Genomic DNA, 22,121 nt, shown 5'->3' with positions numbered 1-22,121 from the left:
TCCAGCCACGGCCACGCCAAGAGGTCACGTCATGTCATTCTGTTGAGGGTCATTTTCCAAAGCTAATTGCTCAATTCTTCCAGGCATTGGACAATACCCTTTTGCTATCTGTAGAAGCTACATGCAGGGACCAATGATCTTTAGAATGTACCAATCACAACAACAAAAACTTTCATTCGTTTGGGAAATTAAAGGTATAGGATCAAAAAACATTCCCGTGAAAACTCAGTGCTTTTTTGAAGGGGTAGATTTATTTAACAATCACAACAACAAAAGGTTATAAATCGTATTGAAAACACCCAGTGACAATGATTATACTTTGTACTGGAAAGGGGGTTCCAAATATATGGCACATGCCTCAGACTCCCTCCTGCCGCCCTCCTCGGCAGATGTCATTCATTTATCACTTCTCTTTTTTTCTGATCTATCATCTGGCTTCAGAATCTCAGTGTAGAATTCAAGGCCATGACCAATGTATAGGAGTTGATAAATGGAATGAGACTTACTTGGCTTCCTGGTGAAGTCATTTCAAGTTACATGTGCTCTTCACATGCAAGATCGTTTTAACCCTCGACTGAGATTCAGTTCCTGTGATTCACAATGTACGTAATCACTCATGCGTGAGAAAACTGGGGCTCCAAGAAATTAAGGCAGTTAATCAATATCATAGAAGGAGAAAGTGGCAAAAGTGAAACTGGAGCCCTGATCCACTGCTCTGGACAGCACAGGAGGGGACTAGTGTTTATTATGCTTCTCCTGTGTGCCAGGCTCTTTTACTTTGTAACTCATCTAATCTTATAAAATGTAATTTGTGCCAACCTGTGAGACATTATTCTTCCTGATATTCAGATGAAGAAAGTGGGATTCAGAGAATTTAAATGACTAGTTCAAGGCTGTTATGGGTCGTAGGGGGGTTAGCATCTGAACCCACATTTCTCTGAATCTGAAGCACATTTGCTTTTCTTACCCACATGACCTCCACAGCTCCGCCTCTGCAGAGAACACCGCTGAGAGCAGGACATGGCAAGGGCACTTAGAGGAATGGTATTAATGACAGCAACAACTTGAATATGACTTCAGCGCTTGACATTTAGAGAAATGGTTTGGTTAGCCCCACCCTGGAATATTTGCAGGGTGATAAATGATAAATGGCTAATATGATAACTATGTAGAAACATGCAAAAGTGTTTACCAAATAACATTAAGAAATTGTATGTACACTGATTACATTTATGCAGAAGTTATGCATATTAGATGGATAAAGAGTAAGAGGAAACACAAAGAAAATATCTTTTGGCGGGGATACAGGATAATAAGACGTTTTAAAGTTGCGTTAAACATAATGCTTAAAAAAAGTTTCTGTATCCAAGCATCAGGAAAAGCTGGTCAAAGAAAATAGGCAAAAATAATCTCCCATTAAGAAATGTGTCCTCGAGGTCTGAAAGAACACATTTCCAAAATAATGAGAAGGGCATAACGGCACTTAGAGTAAAAATTAAATGCTGATTCAGAGCAAGTAGAAGTAGTGGTATTAGAATAAAAATTTGACATTGGGAAGCCTGAGTATTTTAAGTGGGAATTTTGCACACTAGAGCGATCTGGAGGCCCCATGCCATGTTTCTTTCATTTCCTTGATGCATTCAACTCTACTTCTCTTTAGATTTCATGGTGAAGTTCTAGGTAGTGACTTTGAAAATGAATCACACATTTTTTAAAAAAATACTGTAGGGCAGGTGAATTCATCCGAGATCTATTACTTTTTGTGTGTGTATGTCATTGAAAATCTAGTCTTCCATTTACCAAGCTCCCATCCACCAACCATCCATTCAAGAGGCATTTACTGGGTGCTTATCGTGATCTAGACCTTGTGAGGCCCTAGAAATACAAGATAATCTGACCTTATGTTGCTCTGGGTCTAGCACAGGAGACAGATGCGTGGAGTGACAACTCTTATGCGGGACCTACCAAGAGGTAAGCAGGAGATCGTGTGTACAGAGCACCAGGGGCACAGGGGAGGGGCAGCTGCTCCCACTGAGAGTCAGAGAGAGATTCTCAGAGAAGGTGAAGGACGATGAGTCCTGAAGGATGAGGAGGAGCTAGCCTGGGAAAACTGGATGGAAGGCAAGGGTAGGAACAGTGCTGCAGGCAGTGAGCCATGCTGTGCCAAGGCATGGAAGCAACAGGGCATGACGAGTTCGGGGAAGTTCAGGAGGTCTGTGTGGCTACAGGATGATATGTGAGACGGGGAAGGGATGTGGGACGAGGCCGGGAAGCAGCAGAGGCCCCATCACGGAGGGCCTAGAGTGCCAAAGTCAGAAGCAGAGCACTTGACGAGGGCACTAGAAACTGTAAACGAGTCCAAGTTGAGTCATCTGCTGAGACCAACAAGGATGGGTATCCTCAGGCTCTTAGGAGAGGAGGAACACTCTGGGATGACCTGAGGTCCCCAGCTGAGGCTGGACAATGTGAAGTGGAAGCAGACCTACTTATAACAGTGTCTTCAACTCCCCGCAAAAGGGAATGTGCCTTATCCATTCTTATAAACACCCTGGCCCTGTCTCTTTTGAGCCTGGAACATAGTAGATGCCACCCCAAAAGTCTCTTTCTTGGTCAGATGATTGACTTAAAATTTAAAAACAAAGCCAAACTACCCCAAACCTTCAAGGTATAAAGAAGTGTTGTCCCTACAGTATCCAGTGGGCAAGGATTGTCCACTCTACTGTTGATGGGAGATGAATGAAAATGGCACATTCCATTCATGGCCAAGCCAGAGGTTTGTGGCGGTTTCCTTTAAATGCTTACCGATGGGGTTTCTGCATTACCAACCCTCATTCTTTCTATGGGATAGGAAATAGAACAGATGTCAATTATTTCATTTTCAATTTTAAAGTCTTATTCCTTAAACCTATTTAAAGAAAACAGTTTCTGTATACAGTAAACATTCACATATAAGAACTGCATATGAGAAATTTGAAATGATGGCAATTTGAAACGCTGAGTTAGAAAGGGCTTTCACTTTGATGAAATGAAAGTCGAGAATTAAAGAAGGATGAGACTCCTGGGTGTGCTGACCCACGAGAGCTCTTCTCATAACTCTGAATACAGGGGAATCCAGTGAATGACTTGATTCCACCCAAGAGATAGGACCAGAGACCTGAAAGACTCGACTCTACCCAGGAGAAAGGACCAGAGACCTTTATGAGAGTGCACTTGGCAAAGAGAAGGGAGCTCCACATGAATTTATCTCACTGGAATCCAGCGAGGGCGGTGTTACATCCCATTTCCCAGATAAGAAAACAGGCTCAGAAAGGTCAAGTAACTTTCCCAGGGTCACAAAGCTAGCAAGTGGCTGTCCTCTGACACATCCTCTTGTTTGTCTGACTCCTTAGCCCAGGACTCAGCATGAGGTGCTTCCCTGGACCATGCCGTTCTCTTCCCAGGACAAAACTTTCTCTAGAACTATACCACTCAGCTAAGCTGTACATTTTGGACCCAAACTCCTTAAACAAACTTAAAAGTTACATTCCAGCCGTGTGGAACTGTCTAGTGTTCCCCCAGCCCCCCAGATTTCTGCATCCTTCTCTGACACTGCTCATGGCTGACCCTCTGTCTTGTCTGTCTGGGACCATCTACTCATCTTTCAGAATCAATTCAAGGGCCAGTTCCTCCTTGAAGACTTATACCTTCCACACCCGCTGTCCAACAACTTCTCCATCCTTTGTACCTGGAGTCAGACCGTGGGTTTAAATCCCTTCTCTGCCACTCACCGGCTCTGTGACTTTGGGAAGTTACCTCCCTGTGCCTCAGTTTCCTCATCTGCAAAATAGGACTAACAGGAGTCCCGTAAGGTTGTTGTATTAAAAAAAGACTCCCTGCACAGAGCACAGCTGCATGCCTGGCACACAGGAAGTGCTCAGTGACGTTAGCTAGCATTATGTGCATTACTGTACCCGGACAGATTTCTCTCCCAGCACATTTTTTTCTTTCTCCCCTACCACGCAGTGATCTCCTTAAGGGTGTTGGAGACCTGGCACAAGAGTGGTGTCTTAGAGATGCTTGTGGAATGAACAGTGAATAATGGGCGAAGGGGATCTGGGGGCAGCTGAAGAGGCGCCACGGGCGGGTTTCATTGACTTGGACTTGCCCTGATGCCTCTCCAAGGGCACCCGGCCTTCCTGTGGCCTCTTCAAGGAATACCAGGGACAGCAGGGCCTACTGCTGTGTCCAGCAAACATGGTAAAGGACACGTTCCTGAAATCCCACCTCCTCCTCCCCTCTCTCGTTCCCTCACCAGAATGCACTGACTGAGGGGCACCATCACACCCACGTTAGGAAATGACTCCCTCTCCAGGAGACAGTGGGCACGTTTTGTGAAACACACTACCCGGTTTCCGGGATGCCTAACAGCCACTCACTCTGCAGGTCCGTCCCCAGCCCCAGCCCCAGCCCCAGCCCGGATAACTACCACAGGGACACTCGGTCAGTAAGTCCTGGCCTCCCAGAGGTCACCGAGGCGGCCTGCAGAGGAAGTGAGGCCAGGCCTGGTCAGGGCATCATCTCTGCTCGGCCACCTCCAGCCTCTGCTCCTCGGGGACCAGCGAACCAGCCATTGGCCTCCAAGCACCGTGCACCTCCGACCTTGATGTGCTGGGATGTGCCCGAGGGAACGCAGGCAGTTTGACAACTCAAATCAAATGACAACGGCTCTTCTGTGGTCACTTCAAAAGCATCAGGTCGGGCTTCCCCGGTGGCGCAGTGGTTGAGAATCTGCCTGCCAATGCAGGGGACACGGGTTCGAGCCCTGGTCTGGGAAGATCCCACATGCTGCGGAGCAACTAGGCCCGTGAGCCACAACTACTGAGCCTGTGCGTCTGGAGCCTGTGCTCCACAACAAGAGAGGCCGCGATAGTGAGAGGCCCGCGCACCGCAATGAAGAGTGGTTCCCGCTCGCCACAACTAGAGAAAGTCCTCGCACAGAAACGAAGACCCAACACAGCCATTAATTAATTAATTAACTTTTTTTTAAAAAAAAGTGGGACTCCTGATATTCATCCCACATTAAAAAAAAAAAAAAAAAAATCAGGTCACCAGAGTCCCCAGCAGAGTGCTGCCCTTACACCAGCATCATCATCTGTGTTCACAGGCTCTGGAGCTGGGCTGCTGTGCTTCGCAGGCTCCTTCCTCCAAACAGGGGAGCCGCCTTGGTGGGCTTTGCACATTCCCTGAAGGCAGGCTGCCCTGAGAGTGATTCGGAATTTCTTGGGAATAAATGAACTTGTTCTGGCGAAGCTAGGTGATTATAATTGCCTACCTTCTGTATTGCTTAGTTTCGTTTCATGAAAGACAAAGCTTATTGAAATGTCAGATGTCTGGAGTATTTAAAATCTCCATTCCTCCTTTCCAAAGCAGGATACATTGATTCTTAAAATTCTTCTACTGATTTAGAAGGTCTTGCATTCGTATTTGTCAACATAAAACGTCTGACCCCTTCTTCAGATACTGGGCATAGTTATTGAAGTTCCTCATTAACTCTATTTAAACGACACTTCACCTGACTTTCTGAGGCTTGAGACAAAGGCTGAGTTCCTCAGAAGGGTGGGGGAGCTCCAGGTTTTAAAGCAGTTTTATAAGTAAATGGTTTTTCTGACTGCTCAACTGTCTTAACAAAAGTAGGTGATAAGAGTACCAGAGAAATCTTAGATTCTGGTTCTAAAATGAAGAAATAACTTTTGTTTCTCCTTCTTAGTGACCACTGACCAGGCCAGGTCTCATCATGGAAGCCCGTGTGTCCTGGATTTGGATTCTGAGTTTGAAAATCTGCTCAGCCATGATTTGCCAAGTGGCTCATAGCTGCCCAGAGGGGTTGCTGATGGGAGGTTGGCTTCTATCCTGACCGTCTTCCCGAGACCCATGGGTCCTTCCCTGGGCTCTCACGGGCCTTGCACATCCCTCCATGTCACACGCCTCACTGGTGCTGTAGCCTACCTCACCCCACCAGCCTTGCCCATCAGCCTGTGAGCGCCACCCTAGGAAGGAGGCCACGTCTCCACGATGAAGGCCCAGCATCTGGCACACAGCCGGGAAGACAGACAGGCTCGGTAAGTGTCCTGAAGCAATCAATAGATGAGTAAGTAGATGGAGTGAGTGGAGGCGAGAAAGGCAAATGGCCACTGAACCAGGGTGCACGAGCCGGGGAAATCAAGTAGTGTTGGGAGGACCAGGGTGACAGAAGAGAGCCAGCTGCCATGTTGCTCTAAGTGGTTCCAGTATGAAGAACAATGATGGACACCCAGCAGGTGCGCAATAAATATGACAGTGAACACTAACTGGGTACTTTCTGCCCCAGGCTCTGGGCTAAGCCCTTTACGTGGATTGTCTTACTTAATCCTCCCATTAAACCGTACCAGGAGCTGATATTACTTTTGGCGAAGTAGGTTAAGGACCTAGTGAGAGACGCTGACTCCCCCGTCAAGGCAGGAAAGACACGACCCAATTCCTATCAATATCGTCATTCTATGAAATAGTGCCATTTGCAGCACCATGGATGGACCTAGAGATGATCATAGTAAGTGAAGTAAGTCAAACAGAGAAAGACAAATATCACAAGATGTCACTTATTTGTGGAATCTAAAAAAATGGTACAAATGAACTTATTTACAAAACAGAAACCGATTCCCAGACATAGAAAACAAACTTATGGTTACCAAAGGGGAAGTGGGGGAGGGATAAATTAGAAGTTTGGGATTAACAGATCCACACTATTGTATATAAAATAGATAAACAACAAGGACCTACTGTATATCACAGGGAACTATATTCAATATCTTGTAATAACCTATAAACAAGAATCTGAAAAAGAATATATATGTGTGCATATATATTTATGAATCACTTTGCTGTACACCTGAAACTAACACATTGTAAATCAACTATACTTCAATACAAAAATTTAAAAAAAAACTATCATTCTACTTTCTTACTAGAAAGGTAGCAGTTTTGCCATGAAACACATAGATTCTAGAGTTCAAGTCCTGGTTCTGCCATTTGGGGGCTTGAAGCTGGGTGACTGACTTTACTTACACCATCTGTGCCAGCTCTCTTGTGGGGAAGGTACTGGTGCACGTGGGACATCGTGAAGTCCAGCTACATCAGGACGTGTACATACAGCAGAGCCTGCAGCTAGCGCTACTTCAGATGGTAGCCTTGGAAACGCTACTCTCTATTGCCCCAAACCATACACGGTTCCCTGTGTCATTTCCCCTCTGCAGGTGTGATGTCCTCACTCTTCGTGGGCTGGAAGCAGAGAACTGCAGATGTGGGGACCAGTGGGCCTTGCTGACCCCAGGGTGAAGGCCACGGTTTTACTGATGACAATAAGAGCAACTGGGGGCGGGTTGCAGGTAGGGAGGAGGGAAATGCAGCCTTTATTTCTCTGTGTTAAATGCAGCTAAAAGACGTAATAAAGGATCTGTCCAAGATCTCAGCAGAGAGTTAGCGACCAAGTCTAGGATAGACTCCAAAGTCCCAGATTCCTATGTGAGGTCAGCTGAGGGTACGTAGTGTGGAAATTCTTGATCCGCCTAAAGAGAGGCATGTTCAGATGGTTTAAACTAAATCTCTCCTGGTTCCTGACAAGAAGAAATGCCCAGCAGTGTAGGGCATCCTTCTGAATTCCTGTGGCTGGAACGGCACTGCAGACCCTCACTTGCCCAGACCTTGCTACCCACTCCCACTGTGCCAGGAGCGCCACAGGGGGCAGTTCTTAATGCAGAGCCTGGAGGTTTAGGAGAACATAGCCTCGGCTACCTTGGCTGGGAGCACTCCCCTCTGGATCCACCCTCCTGGGCAGACTCTGATTTTCCTCTGAGCAGGAACCAGGGGGCTGTTTAGTGGAGAACGACCTGGCTCAGGGCTGCCAAATTGGTGGGCATGCTGGGGGTGAGGTGGTGGGAAGTGAAGCTGACTCTGGCTTTTGCCAAGTCTGGATTTGGCTCTGGGGCATCTAAACTGAATGGAAAGAGACTCTTCATGCACACCCAAGAAGGGGACGCTGCCATCCTCATGTTTAATCTTTTCAGAGGCTCCTGGCCCAGTAGCCCAGGCAGCCAGTTGCTCCAAGACCTGGCTCCCAACTAACTCTGTCTCCCATTTCTCCTGGCTACTCCCTTCATGTCCCAGCATCAACAGACTGCTTGGAATTCCATCCCCTAACTTCTGCTCCCTCTGATGGAAATGTCCTTCCTCCTCCTTTCTCTGGTTTAACTTCATTCATTCTTTCACACACTACACAGGCATTATCTCTTCCATGAAGTCTCCTCTGACTGATTCTTCTGAGATGTCTATCTTGTACTCCCATAATTTCATCTGGAAACTTCTATCATGGTATTCACCATTTTGCATATAATGTTCTGTCTTTATGGGTCTGACTCTCATAGGAGGGCGTTTCTTGATAACAGGTGCAAGGACTTCTGTCTTTGAATCTTCAGAGTCTTGCCCAGTGCCTGGCACATTGCAGTGAGGGCATGACTTACAAACATTTGTCCAAATTATTCTTCACTTACAGAGGAGGAAGTCCGGCCAGGACATTTCAGCATTTCAATGTATGCAAACATGATTGTACTTAGAGGATTGTGAATACAAAACAAAATTCACAAACCTGCACTTAAGGATAAAGAAACAATAGCATAAACATTATGATGGGGTCGGGCCCTGGAGAAGTGGTCTGCTACCTCATGGTGGTGAAGGAAGCCAGCAACTCAGAGGCAAAGGAATGTGGACTGTGGCCACTGCCTTCGTGTTGACTCTGGAAGACAATGCTTTATGAAGGAAACCATATCCTCTACTTGCAATGTGACGACTGCCATTCCACACTAAAAACCAGTGTGATATATGTTACCCTGTTAGACCAAATACGGAGGCTGTAAGCGTTATGTGGGCAGAGAGTTTTGCCTAACATTTAATTTTTTTAAATAAAAATTCACTTTATATCCAAACCAGAAAATCTGTTACATGTTACACAGAGAGTCCCTAAGAAGCCTTAGAAATAAATGTCTGTGTTATAGCACCGAGGTGAATTTCTTCAAGGGACTCTCTCTGGAGGGCACACTGAGCCTCCTCATAGGTGACTGGTCCCTGAGTACAGACGCAGAGGCTGTGAACTCAACAAAAGCACATTGGAAACTTGAGACAATCAGAAGGGACATAGTGCCAAAGCGTTTTAGGAAAGAGACATTGCTAGACTTTGAATAATTTATTCCAGGAGTCATACAAACATAGAGGAGAAGCTTAACACTGACAAAGTCTAGGTTTGATGCTTTTTGTTAATTAAACCCAATCATCTGTTGATCACAAACACACACACACACACACACACACACACACTGTGGTATAAGACATACATATTGTGCTACTATTCACAATTGTCAAGACAAGGAAACAACCTAAATGTCCATCAACATTTGCAAATGTTGATGTGGTACATATATGCAATGGAATATTACTCAGCCATAAAAAGAATGAAATAATGTCATTTGCAGCAACATGGATGGACCTAGAGATTATCATACTGAGTGAAGTAAGTCAGAAAGAGAAAGGCAAATACCATATGATATCACTTACATATAGAATCTAAAATACAATACAAATCAACATATCTACCAAACAAAAACAGATTCAGATATAGAGAACAGACTTGTAGTTGCCAAGGTTGGGGGTAGGAGAGGGAAGGAATGGGAGTGTGGGATTAGCAGAGGCAAACTATTATATATAGGATGGATAAAGAGCGAGGTCCTACTGTACAGCACAGGGAACTAGATTCAATATCCTGTGATAAACCATAATGGAAAAGAATATGAAAAAGAATGTATATATATGTATAACTGAATCACTTTGCTGTATAGTAGAAATTAACACGACACTGTAAATCAACTATACTTGAATAAAATAAATTTAAAAAGATATACGTATTGTGCTATATTACCTCATTTTAATTCCTTGGCTCAAGATACATATAAACCTCTAAATTCAAACTCAACAGGAAATATAACCAACCCATTGGTCTTACCCTGAGGTAGTTGAGGGTGAAATTTGTCAGCCCCATCCTGGTGATGTTTTTGGACAGCTGATCCAGGACCTGAGGATCTTGTGCCTAAACAGGAAAAAAAATCATATATTTTATCCCTGTAAGATGGTACCAACAAGGTCCTCAACTGTGCTACAGCTGCTGAGAAATACAATCTGCACCTTGTCAGTTTTTCTCAGAGGGGCAGGCTGCTGGAGATAATTTAATTTACATTTTGAAGACACTTGCATATAACACTTAAGGACACTTTTGGATCACCGGTGCAAGATCCATTGCCGGGGAGAATCAAACTGAGTCAGATGGGAGAAATGACTTTACTTCCTCTGTGAGAGGCCCTGTGCCTTCAGGAGGAGGGTCATTAAGTCCAGCCAGGACACCTCCAAGGTCCCTGGCACTGCCGCCCACCCTGCCCCGAGGGAAGGTGTGGTCTGGATTTGGCAGAGCCATGCTTTAGGACTGGCCTTTGCTGCGTGTTGTGACAGTGTTGTTTTTAACAGCTTGGAGTGGAGAGGACTAAATGTGAAAACTTTGCAACTGCCATGAAATATACCCATATATTAAAAAATTCTAACTCTCTTCCCCATTAAGAGGAGGCTAGAAATAGATGTCCTCAACAATTTTCATCCTGCAGGACTGCAAGGGTATGCATAATATTTTCCAAAGTATCAGCCACAGAAAAAAAAGATGTAATGTTTTGCGGGCCACCCCCAATGTTCAGTTTGACCAGAAAAAAATGAAAATTCTTTCTGGATTCCATTGCAAAGTCTCTTAGTTGATGCTCTTTCTTTCTGTTTGTCTTTCCTTCTTTTTAAATTGATATAAACTGTTGCTAAACAGAGGAAGTCTTAAGTAAACATCCCTTTGTCTCCACATCTGCATTCATGAGACCATCTAGGTTATACCAACACCTTAATTTGTTCTTTTTTTTTTACTTTAATTTTTCTCTCAGTGATACAACCAACTGGCTTTGTGTATATAAATAAAATGTAGGAGAAACAGTCAGAGCTTGTCATTTTTCATGCCAATTTCTGGAAAGGGGATCCTTTGTGGATGTAGAGCTGGTATTTATTGAACCCCTTCCAGGTTCCAGGAAGAGCTGGTTCTATAGCGACGCATCAAATAGTTGTGGTCGACCTCAAGGAGCTCACATTGCAGTTAGAAGACAGGATGATAATAAACCCATGGAAGGATATTTTTGCTTTCGTCATGGCCATTGTTGCTGATAGCCAATCACCAATACTTGCAGAGGTCCTACTATGTGCCAGGCACTGGCCTAAGCGCTTATGTGCATTGACTCTTAATTTTCAAACCAATCCTCTGAGGCAGGCTCTATTACTATACCCATTTTATAGACGAGGGACTGAAAGAACAGAGATGTCATGTCACTTGCCCAAGGTCACACAGGAACAGGGATTCAAACCCGTGTGTTCTCAGGCCCAGGCTCCTGACCACTACTCTACGCTGCTGCTTCTCTGTCTATTTTGAGACTAATAAGAATGGCTACTCCAGACTGCTTCAAGGAGAGTGAAGGGTGTGAACTGGGCTTTGAAAATTGAGGAGGACTCGGGCATGGATGGGCAAAAAGGATGTAGCAGGAGAGTGTCCAGCACTCAGGTGTACAGCAGAAAGCACAGGGTCGGCGGAAAGGGTAGAGATTGGACAAACCAGATGGTAGGAGGGTGTTGAGGACAAAAGCCTGGGGAGACAGCCTGGGTAGGAACAGAGGCGAGACAGACAGCTTCTCGGCCTGGGTGTTAGAGCCAGAACCTGCTGAATCGAAATCTTGTTTTGTCCCTTTTGGGCTGAAAAGCATTGGACAACTTATTAAACCTATCTGAGCCTCCATTTCCTTACTTTGAAAATAGGAGTAATAAACAACTCACCTCTTCGAGTTACTGTAGGGACTAAATATAAGGTGTACACAATGCTTAGCACAGGCCCTGCGTATCAAACACCCAGTAAACGCTCACTACCGTGACTGTATTCTCTTTTCGTTGTACAGGGTCTTAAAAAAATCAGGCTCATTCAGTCTGATTTTGCTCCAAAGCATTTTCACAGAAACTGCTGCATCGCGCCTTCTGGAAGAGGGATTTATTTAATTTGATGCTATGTGACTCCTTCTTAAGGGACTGACCTGACGAGTTCCTACCAAGTCTTACCTTTAAAAATCTCTCTAGGTTGGCATCAAATCCACCCTTGCACCTCATTTGTGCTCAATAAATTTGATGTGATTTATGGCCAGATGCGACCAAGAGGACCCCAGGTGTTCTGCTCCTTCCCAGCGCTGTGGTTAGGAAGGGCATGGACACGGATCTGAGGTATGTGAGCCCCAAGTCTTGCCGGATGGTTCTAATCAAAACTGGAAACTGTTTCTCTTACTCTTTGTTCTATTTCTTTGCCCATTTATACACAACAGGTTTATTAGCCCAGGCAGAGCAGTGCTTGATAATGACTGCGTGGAATTTAAGAAAAGTACAAACTGTTTATTGAGGTAACCTCAATTTGGAGTTTAAAATAATAAATTATTTTTTAAAAAGGCTCACAATGCACCAAACTCAGAAACAAAGGAGGGGGAAAGGGGCCTGTGGATGAAAATGGTTGGGGGAAAAACTCATAATTTAGAGTTAATCACCTAAAGTGTGAAGACTCTGGAAGCTCTTTCACGGTGAGAAAGCGGGGCTTCTCCTTTTTGAGTAAAATGAGGGGATGAAAGGAAGGTAGTAAAATAGAAATTAAGTTACTTACATGCATGGCAAGAATGCTTCTTGGGACTAACTCTCTGTATTGTCTAATGGTAAAGTGCCATGTTTTTATTCTCATGAGATCATCAAAGGTGAACTCCAAGATCAGTCTGCCTTCTGTACACACCTGGAAGCAACAAACAACAGACTCAGTGATTAGGTACTTTGTGATCACCACATTTTTGTAACTCACAGGTCAGCCACTCAGCGTGGTCTCCCTGACTCCCCTTGGGCAGTGCTGGATCTTGACAAAAATGTGACACAGGTGATGTATCCAAGGAGAACCAAGACAGGTGTGAGATCTGGAATCAGTGGGGTCAAAAGACAGGACAGCTGCTCACTAGCCATGAGCTAATGGTAACTCGACTAGTTACTACTGAAACTCCAGGAGCCCCCATTTCTTCATTTGTAAATATACAGACAAAACCCATCTTATAGCAATGATATGTCAAAAACTCCTGGCACACAGTGTGTCCCCCACAAAATTGGTACTCTTTCACCTCCTTTTTTCTCCACTTTCATTATGCTTCTACCATAGGAGTTTGAACTCTGTTCTAATCTTGGTTATCCTACTCTGGGAGAAAGTATCTAATAAAAGTATTCCTGCTTACGTATGAGTTACTACAAGGTTGCCCAACCACAGAAAGTTTTCATTTCCAAAGAGAAATGCCAGAGGGCAACGCTTAACCCAAGGCTGTGGGTATTAGTTAGTGACACGTGGAAAATAGAGGCACATTTAGAATATATTCCTTGAATCACATCCTATCGGCCATGACAAATTCTGCTTGCGTAAAGGGACAGGCTTTGGGGGAGCCAAATTAATTTAAGAAAAATATATATTATTAATGAGACAGAGTTTCTGAGGCTCAGAAACTCCTTGATAGAGTGATCAGTGACAGGGTAGCATTTTTATCTTCTTTTGAAAGTCAGATGATTTTTGGCATGTAGTTCTTATTTTATTTACCTTTCTTTTCACTGTTAATGACTTTGAAATGAAAGAAAATGCTGGGTAGTCTCATGGCACTCATTCTATCTCAACTATATAAGATAGGAAGTGGAGGCATAATATTGGTTCAGTTGTAATTAAACAATTACAGTTCATTATTCAGCCCATGTTTGCCTTAGAGAAGCAGTAGAAAATAATGGATGGAATCCTGACTCTATTTTCCACTTATTTTGCAACTTTGGGAAAAACAAATAAATTCCTTACGTTTCAGTTTCCTCATCTGTAAAATGAGGATAATAATATCCTTAGGTAGGACTGTTGGGAAAGTATATTAAATGAAATTGTGTATATAGATTGCCTAGTATTGTACCTGACAGTAAATGATAGTTTAAAGATGAAAGACATGTACCCAAAGAACACAGAACCCTAGACCAGGGGTTGTTGTAATGTCTTATCTGAGACCTGGGGCGTTTATGAGCAGTGTCTCAGGGGCTTTGCTGGGAAAAGCTTAGCCTCGGCCTGGATGCTGAGATTCCCACTCACTTTCTAGACTCAACCAGAACAGCTTCCGTTTTATCTGTTTTAAATATTGGACTTCTGATCAAGCCTTTTTGAAGAAAGATTTCTCAGACTGAGAAAAGAACAAAACTTTGGAAATCACTGCACTACACATTAAAAACAAAAAAAAGCAATAAACTGAAGAGGGAAAATGATCATTTCTAAAACTACAGTCCATGAAGATAATTAGCAATTTATATCAACCTTTTATGAAATATTAATAATCACTTCCTTCTTTGGGAATTTAACACAAAAAGCCACCATTTATTGAGTTCCAACTATGTCCTAGGCACTGGGTTAGGTGATTTCTATTCTCTCTAATTTAAGGTAATATTTTCTTTAAACAAGTGAAATACCAGTGCAGAATTAGTAACGTGTTGATAGGGCACCACTTAAAAAAGATGCTAATAACATCTGCCATCTTCATTTTATTAAAGGTCTCAGAAGCACTGTCAGATAATTATTGATAATCTGGGTGAAGACCTCTAACTCAGGGCCAATTAGCAGAATCTGTGGGTAATTTCAGGCATTGGGCTCTTTGCCCCAAAACTCCTTGGCTGAGTGGTCTTCAGAGCCTCATTTTTGGCAACTTTGCCATGAGAGTCAAGCACAGTGAAATTGGGGAAGACTTCAGCGTCCCCACCTCACTCCTCTAGAGCCTCATCAGCATCGGAATTAATTTACCAAGGTTTTCAAAAGAGTTGCATGGAGATTAAGACACGCAATTCCCCCTGGAGTGTTAACATGACAGAAGCCACCTGCAGTGGAGGCTTTCACAAAGGGGAGGTAACTGCAGCCAGACATTGACAGAGGAATGTATTGACAATGCAGGACAGGGAAGGGATATTTGGATGCTACAATCCTTTTCTTTTAAAGAGGGGGGATTATTGGCTGTTTAAACAAATATTAGCTCAGTTAAATGTCATCCTTTTTTTATTATCTAATCTGTTTGTTTTGTGTTTATGAACCATAAACCCAAGCAGAGAGTGGTTTCGGTTTACTTCTACTGGAATAGAATTTCATAAAGGGAAGGCCTGGATGGAGTTCGTCTGATGAATTACTCAATTGGAGCAGCTCTAAGGTCAAGTTAAACTGTGTTTTTTGTTTACTGTGACATAGCAAACCAGTTGAGGACTCTTCATGCAGGCAAACTGCTACGGGCCTACAAAAGGGAACATCTCAACAGCCTTGCACTCCTCCTTTCTCAGCCAAAACCAAGAAATCATCTTTATCCAAGGCATAGCATGTGCAAAAGAGGAATCCTGAGAACTGAATCTAAGTTGATTGTGTTGGGTGTTTTCTTTAAGGGACATTAAATGACTGACTTCCTTGAACGAAAAGATGGAAGAGAATTTGGTCACTGCTAATCTTCCCCAAGTAATTCTACCCACAGCCTCCACCCAAGCCCTATGCAGTCTCTCCAACCCCTGCCCCCATCATGGAGGTTAAAGGAAACTGAAGGCTTTGTGATTTATTTTACATGCAACAATCAGCAAATGGAATAGAGGCACTTAAGAAAAAAAAAAATATGTATATATTCCTTGTTTGGAAATTGTAAAAAAAAATGGGCATAACTTATGAAGGCGAATTAATGTTTTCTCTTTTCAGAAAAATTCTGTGCATTCCTTATAATCAATACAATTAATGTAGCTTTTATCTAAAGTTGGCCTTTTTTTAAAAAAGCTGCCTTTCACTTGGAATCCGAAATCAAAAGGGTCCCCAATTAAGAAAACATTTTCTGTTGTGCTGAATTCATGTTACCGTACTGTGAGCTCTGACATTTTGTTTCTGTGGTAACCAAAATCAGCTGATTAGTTGGCATGGCAACAGAAAAGATGTAATCCCAGCAGACACACTCTAATCAATGCCCCCAGCACAGATGGTCTCCGGAGGATCAACAAGAAAGAGGCTGGCAGGCGTTCAGCGGATCACGTGCTAGTTTGAGACTAGGCCAGGAACAAGAGAACTAAAAAAGAACATTTCTCAAACTAACCGGTAGCTTTTTAACCCTTTTCTTTCTTTGACTAATTGTAAAGCAATACTGACCATGTAGTTGTATAATAAAATGATTCTCATGTAGCTTTTATGAAATACAATGTACTTTTTAGGTGGGGATGTTCATTTAATTTTCTTGGCCTTTATGCTTTGAACAGCATGCATGGACTAGTGCTTTTAGATTAACCGTTGCAAAAAGCTCATGGTGTTTTACTTCGAGATGCTGCATATGTAAATGCATATGTCAATACATATATATATACATTTATTAGAGCAATACAATCATTGATAGTATAGTAATTTGGTTAGAGTCAGGATAAGAGCGTAAATGTATAAATCCTGGAGTATAACATGGTAACATGGTGTACAGGCTAAGGTAAGAATGATGACCTAACTGTCAAAGACATGAATGAGGATTCATATTGGAAAACTGGTTGGTATTTCCACGGTACTTTTCTGCAGTAGTAAATAATTTCATAATAAATAATTGAGATCAGAAAAAAACATAAACCTATGTTTACAGAAGTGATAAGGGTGTCCAGTAAAGGCTGTAATTATGGTTCCAGTTTGTGAGCCCCCAAAATAACCCAACATGTACCCCAGAGAGGAGTTCTTTCACTATCTGCCAGAATTCACACCCTCAAATACAATTCAAGGGGTCTTTGACTCTGAAAACCTTGGTGACTGCTCTTCTGATTATTAAGCCTTGTTTCCAGTTTGATTCGAAATTGAATACAGAAAAGAAAGGCTTCATAATGTGTGTTTAAAAACTCTAATTACATATTTATCCATAATCTATAATGTTCCTAGGATCAGGAAATTGCAAAACATGCAGTATGGTCCTGAGGAATATTAAATATTACTGTTGATTAGGACTGCGGCTGATTTTTGATTCACCAGTTGACCACGTTTTCATAAAAGCAACTAAGAAATGCTGGGTCAAATGCTATTTGGAGAATTAGAGTTTATTGATATTCTAAATTAGAACAATGCGATAGTGCCTCACATAATGTGCTAAGTAATGCCATGTACTAATAGCAGGCTCCCCTTTAAAAAATTCCAAACTATTTTACTTTGTGATACTGAAATGTCATTAGCCCCCTGTTTTCTACTAAATAGCCGTATTATTTTATTACATAAAGATGACTTATTCTGAATTAATATAAGAACAAAAGAAAAATTGGAAAGATTCTTTGGGTAGTATAATAATCACCAAGGAGCAAAAAAAAAAAAAAAAAGAGAAAAAAAATGAATGCTTTGGAATTTTCTAAAAATAAATGTGCATAATTAGCATCTGGACGAAGTCCACACAGCTAAGCTACATTTCCCAGAAAGGAATATTTTTCACCACAGTATAGAAATATTCATTACAAGAGCTGGCAAATGTATTGCTGTGGAGTAGAGTCAGATGGGTGATCTAAATAATTAAAGCTTGAGACCAAGAGAGCTGAGTTCAGGAGATTGTCCCGTCCGGGAGGTAAGTACCATCTGAGAGGGCAGTGCTCCAGGATAGGGGAGAATGCAACAGAGGAAAACCTTAGTTTCTTAATTTGAATGAAAAAAGCACTTTATCAAGTCATCGAAAGAACTGGATTCTTTTTGATTTAAAACCAATCCAGAATGTACAGCACTATATCTTCGGAACAACTGACGGTGCTCATTGCTGAAAAAGTTTTGGTCTGAGAAAGAAAGAAATTGAGGAAATAGATGAAAGCGCTATTTCAACATGCATTTTTATTTTCAGCGGCTACAGGCTTTGGAAGTAGCTCCTTCATTATGGGAAAGTTTTATTTACATATCACGGATTTCTTTTTTCCCTGAAAGCATAAGGAATTGGTGTGTTTTTCTTGAATGACCTAAAAGTAACAATAAGCCTACACAAAGGATAACGAAGCAACAGAAAAAAGGCTTTCTCTGCAGTGCTCAGGTTTTGTAATGCTAGAAATGGCTCAGGTATCCACAAGGTGATGTAAATGTTTTGTATCTCCGAAAATAGGTGAGCCACAGACAGAGTAAACTATCATCTAGGTGATCATTCTTTTCCACACAGCAAAACGCTCTTTCCAGCATGGCCTTCCACATGCAGTGGGAACTTTCCTCTCTGCTCAACTTAAAAAGGAAGAAAGGGAAAAACCCATCTCCTCTTCCACATTTAAAATGTCTATTGACAAAAATCAAGATACCATAAAATCAATGGCATTTAATGATTTGCTTTTGCATTTTATAAGCATTTCCTTTGGTTTTTTACTCCCTCATGGGCACCGGAAAGGTTAAATCACACCATGATCAAAGAATACTTTAAATAATAAACACTTTATAGCTACTCTTTCTGCAAAATGGTGCATAAGTAACAAACACATCTTCAGTTTTATAATTGGGCTTCTGCAATTAACCCTGATAATTCAACTTCTCTTAACTATAAAGAGAGGGTTGTCATTTGTGTTTCAAATAAAAGAGATAGCTGCTATCGTTGATATTACAAATTAGTTTCACATTGAATCTTAGTCAAAATGCGATGAACTAGTGTTCATTAAAATAAACTTCCGTTCGCCAGATTATTTGACTAAATATTTATTCTTACTAATTTTTCTCCTTGGGAGAAGATATAAAGGGATTGTCTATAGTGTTCCATTTACATTTTTATGTTTTTGTGTTCCTTAAAGATTATGGCTAGTTGAGTTGTGGTTTGTTGATTTTTTTCCCCTGCTTGTTAATATTTGAATTTAGCTTTAAAAATTGTTTAATTTTAGTAACAAAACACAAATACTGACCGCACAGTAATAGGAGAGTGTTCTTTTAGTTGTAGAAGACCCTTTGTATAAAAACCAAAATTCTATGTAATATACAACATCATGGGCTATAGTGAACAATACCTAGTATCTTTCAAATATATAATATTTGAAAGATACTAAGAGAGTGGATCTTAAAAGTCTTCATCACAAGAATTGTAACTATGTGTAGTGATGTATGTTAACTAAACTTATTATAGTAATCATCTCACAATATACACATATATCAAATCATTATTTCATATACTTAAAACAAATACACTGTTAAATGTCAATTATATCTCAATTTTTAAAAAACACCAAAATTCTAATTTAGCAGCCGAAGTTTGATAGGCAGCCAAAACTCTCTTCTCTTAGTCTTGAGGGTCTATCATGTTTGACTTCCCTGGGATCTGTATCACATGCACACCCCTTAGAACAGGGTTCACCATAGGGTCTTGCCATGTTACAAACAAAAAAGATGACCCCACAGTGCTGAAAGCGTCTGAGATGTGAGAAGTCAGGTTAAAGTTCCAGAAGACAACCATAATTACTATGCTTCAATGCACCCAAAGAAGACCAAGGCTTGTTGCCGAGCCCGCCCTGTACCTTCGTAAACATGGGCTTCCCGTGCTGGGTGACCATTGCACACTGGTCGCAGTCGACCGTGATGGATGAGTTGTGGTAGGATTCTTTTGAGTGTTTGAGGATGTAATACAGGTCAGTCACTCCTCCTTCAAACACAGTGCTAAAGTAACGGGGGATGAGGGTCCTGCCGATAGCTGGGAGAGAAACAACAGAGAAACAAACCATTAACAAAAATATCCAGATGGTCCCATATGCCCCACACCATTGCCAGACTTCCAACTGGATACAAATCATACCAGGAGGCAAATTTCTCTTTATTACCCACCATGTTCCTTCTCGGTTACAGTTAATAAAATAAAATCCCTAATATTCAGGAAAAATTTATACAGTCATCTTTCCAGATTTGGTGTCCATCAAAAGTCAGTAATGTAAGAGTTAATACTTTAAACATAAGGGGGGTCAAATGTACTGACTACTTTGGACCTCACGTGTGTTCTCTAAGTTAAAATATTTTCAAAAAATAAAACAGATCCAATTCACCTGGATTTTTCAATGGATTGTTTGCAGACCAGTTACCCAATCATGTTTTATTATTGGTAGTAGTAGTCATAATAATATAAATTTTGATAATGTAATGCTTTGTGGTATGTGAAGTATTTTGGCCTTCACTCATTGGATCTTTAGCACAACCCCAAGAGAATCGGGGACTGAGACCCGAAAAGGTTATTACAAAAGAAAAAGTTATTAGGAATGTTTCCAAGTCACATGATTTATAAGTAGATAACCGGGGTCTCTAACTTCAAATCTGCAAACACCCAACCACTAAAACACTTTCCAACACCATGTCTCCAATTGCTTTAATGAAGGGAAATCTTTAAAAAGTGATCAGTATCTGCAAGTACAAAGAGATCCATAGCTATGTAAGTGCTGATTACTCTCTCTGCTTCTGGAGTTGAATAAAATATCTTTCCAGAATAAGAGGGCCATTTTCAGAGAACTTGATACCTTCCACTTGGTCTAAATTGGTCTCTTTCAGTCCACGTGTCCTGTCCTGCCCCATTTTAGTTTGAGCGATTGGTAAGTAGCTGGGTCCCTCTGATATATGACGCTTAGAAACAGCTAACAAGCCCTTGCTTTAGCAGAGATTTTAAATCCTCTTACACTGAAAATCCCAACTCATAATATCAGGAATTTTGCCTATGTGCAGATTTTGAGGCAAAGTACCAAAGCACTCTCAAGCGATTGAAGGTTTTTAATAAATCTCTTAACATTCTCTATATAAGGCTTCCTGAAAGACAAAAATCATATTTAAGATAAATAAATTACCAAAGAGAGCTTTAGTAGGAAAAATCATGCAATTTTCACTTGAATGTTTAATTTCATTTTAAAAGCATCAGTATTTATCCATTTCATATGGATCTATATCTCTTTTGTACATGGATTTAAAAAAAAAAAAAAAAAACTATAAAAAGAATACCCTGCCAAACTGTTTTCTGAAGTGATCTCTAAAGAATCCCGATGTGGATGACTAGTCTATGAATAATTTATATAGTTGTTATTGCTTCATATTTACTGCAGTGAAATCAATCAACAAGCGTGTGCTAAATATTCCAGGATCTTTGGCAATTTCATCCTAAATAATCCTTATACATACATTTTCTAAACACTGCCTAATCCCCAACAGTGCATGTTTATTTGCTAAATATAAAATTCAAATAAGAGTAATCTGAGTCCATCATATCCTTAAACATATGCATAGCTGATATATTATAAAGAAAACTTTGTTAATGCGAAAAACCTTATTGTACTTTGCTAAACAGCTAAAATTAATTAAATGCATTTCAAATATTCTAACTTAAAACTAATGACCATAAATCAGCTCTAGTAATTTGACATTTTGGGATCTATACTGTGGAAAATAAACACAAACCATAAAAATATAGATGTAGGGTGAAAATATTTTACTACAATATCCAAGGAATTGTCACATTAAAAAGGTTATTGCAAATAAACATCACCAGATTAGCCTACATTATAGTTTATTCATGAATCCTGCACAATTTAATTTCTTTTTAGTAGTGTTTGCTCTATGATATCATTATTTTCATTCATAGTTTAAGAAAAGTCAAATGGGAAAAAAGTTCATAATTCCTTAACTTTAAATTTTTAATCACGTCTCCAACTCCAGGAAATGTACAAGCTGCATAGTCAATAGACATAGAGGGAAATTCAGCTTTGCTTCATGGAATACTTTCTAGCACTGAGGGAAATGATTGTTATGGATACCTGAGGTTTGTTTTCAGTCCTGTTTCCTTTGTGGGACTGCCTGTACCATTTTTTTGGAAACGGATGGTCTTACTTGGACCATCACTCACAAAGCTCTGTTATCCACTCGGGTAGACTGCTACTCTGGTGGCCCCAACCAACCACAACAATGGAATTCA

General features: G+C 41.2%; 1 protein-coding gene across 14 annotated transcripts in view; it reads right to left on the bottom strand.

Moving 5' to 3' along the window:
- The window catches only part of LDB2 (LIM domain binding 2), a 383,293-nt gene that overhangs the window by 61,241 nt on the left and 299,931 nt on the right, over positions 1-22,121 (bottom strand). For all 14 annotated transcript variants that reach the window (XM_082389515.1, XM_082389505.1, XM_082389516.1 and 11 more), the window contains 3 exons: positions 19,699-19,871; positions 12,827-12,949; positions 10,064-10,147 (listed from right to left, as the gene is read on the bottom strand). In XM_082389515.1, coding sequence (XP_082245641.1) covers positions 10,064-10,147; positions 12,827-12,949; positions 19,699-19,871 — 380 coding nt within the window. The remainder of the gene's footprint in view (positions 1-10,063; positions 10,148-12,826; positions 12,950-19,698; positions 19,872-22,121) is intronic.

The sequence above is a fragment of the Balaenoptera borealis genome (genome assembly GCF_965194805.1).
Source record: "Balaenoptera borealis genome assembly, chromosome: 4".
Taxonomy (NCBI): Eukaryota; Metazoa; Chordata; class Mammalia; order Artiodactyla; family Balaenopteridae; genus Balaenoptera; species Balaenoptera borealis.
This window is presented reverse-complemented; position numbering and strand designations above follow the sequence as displayed.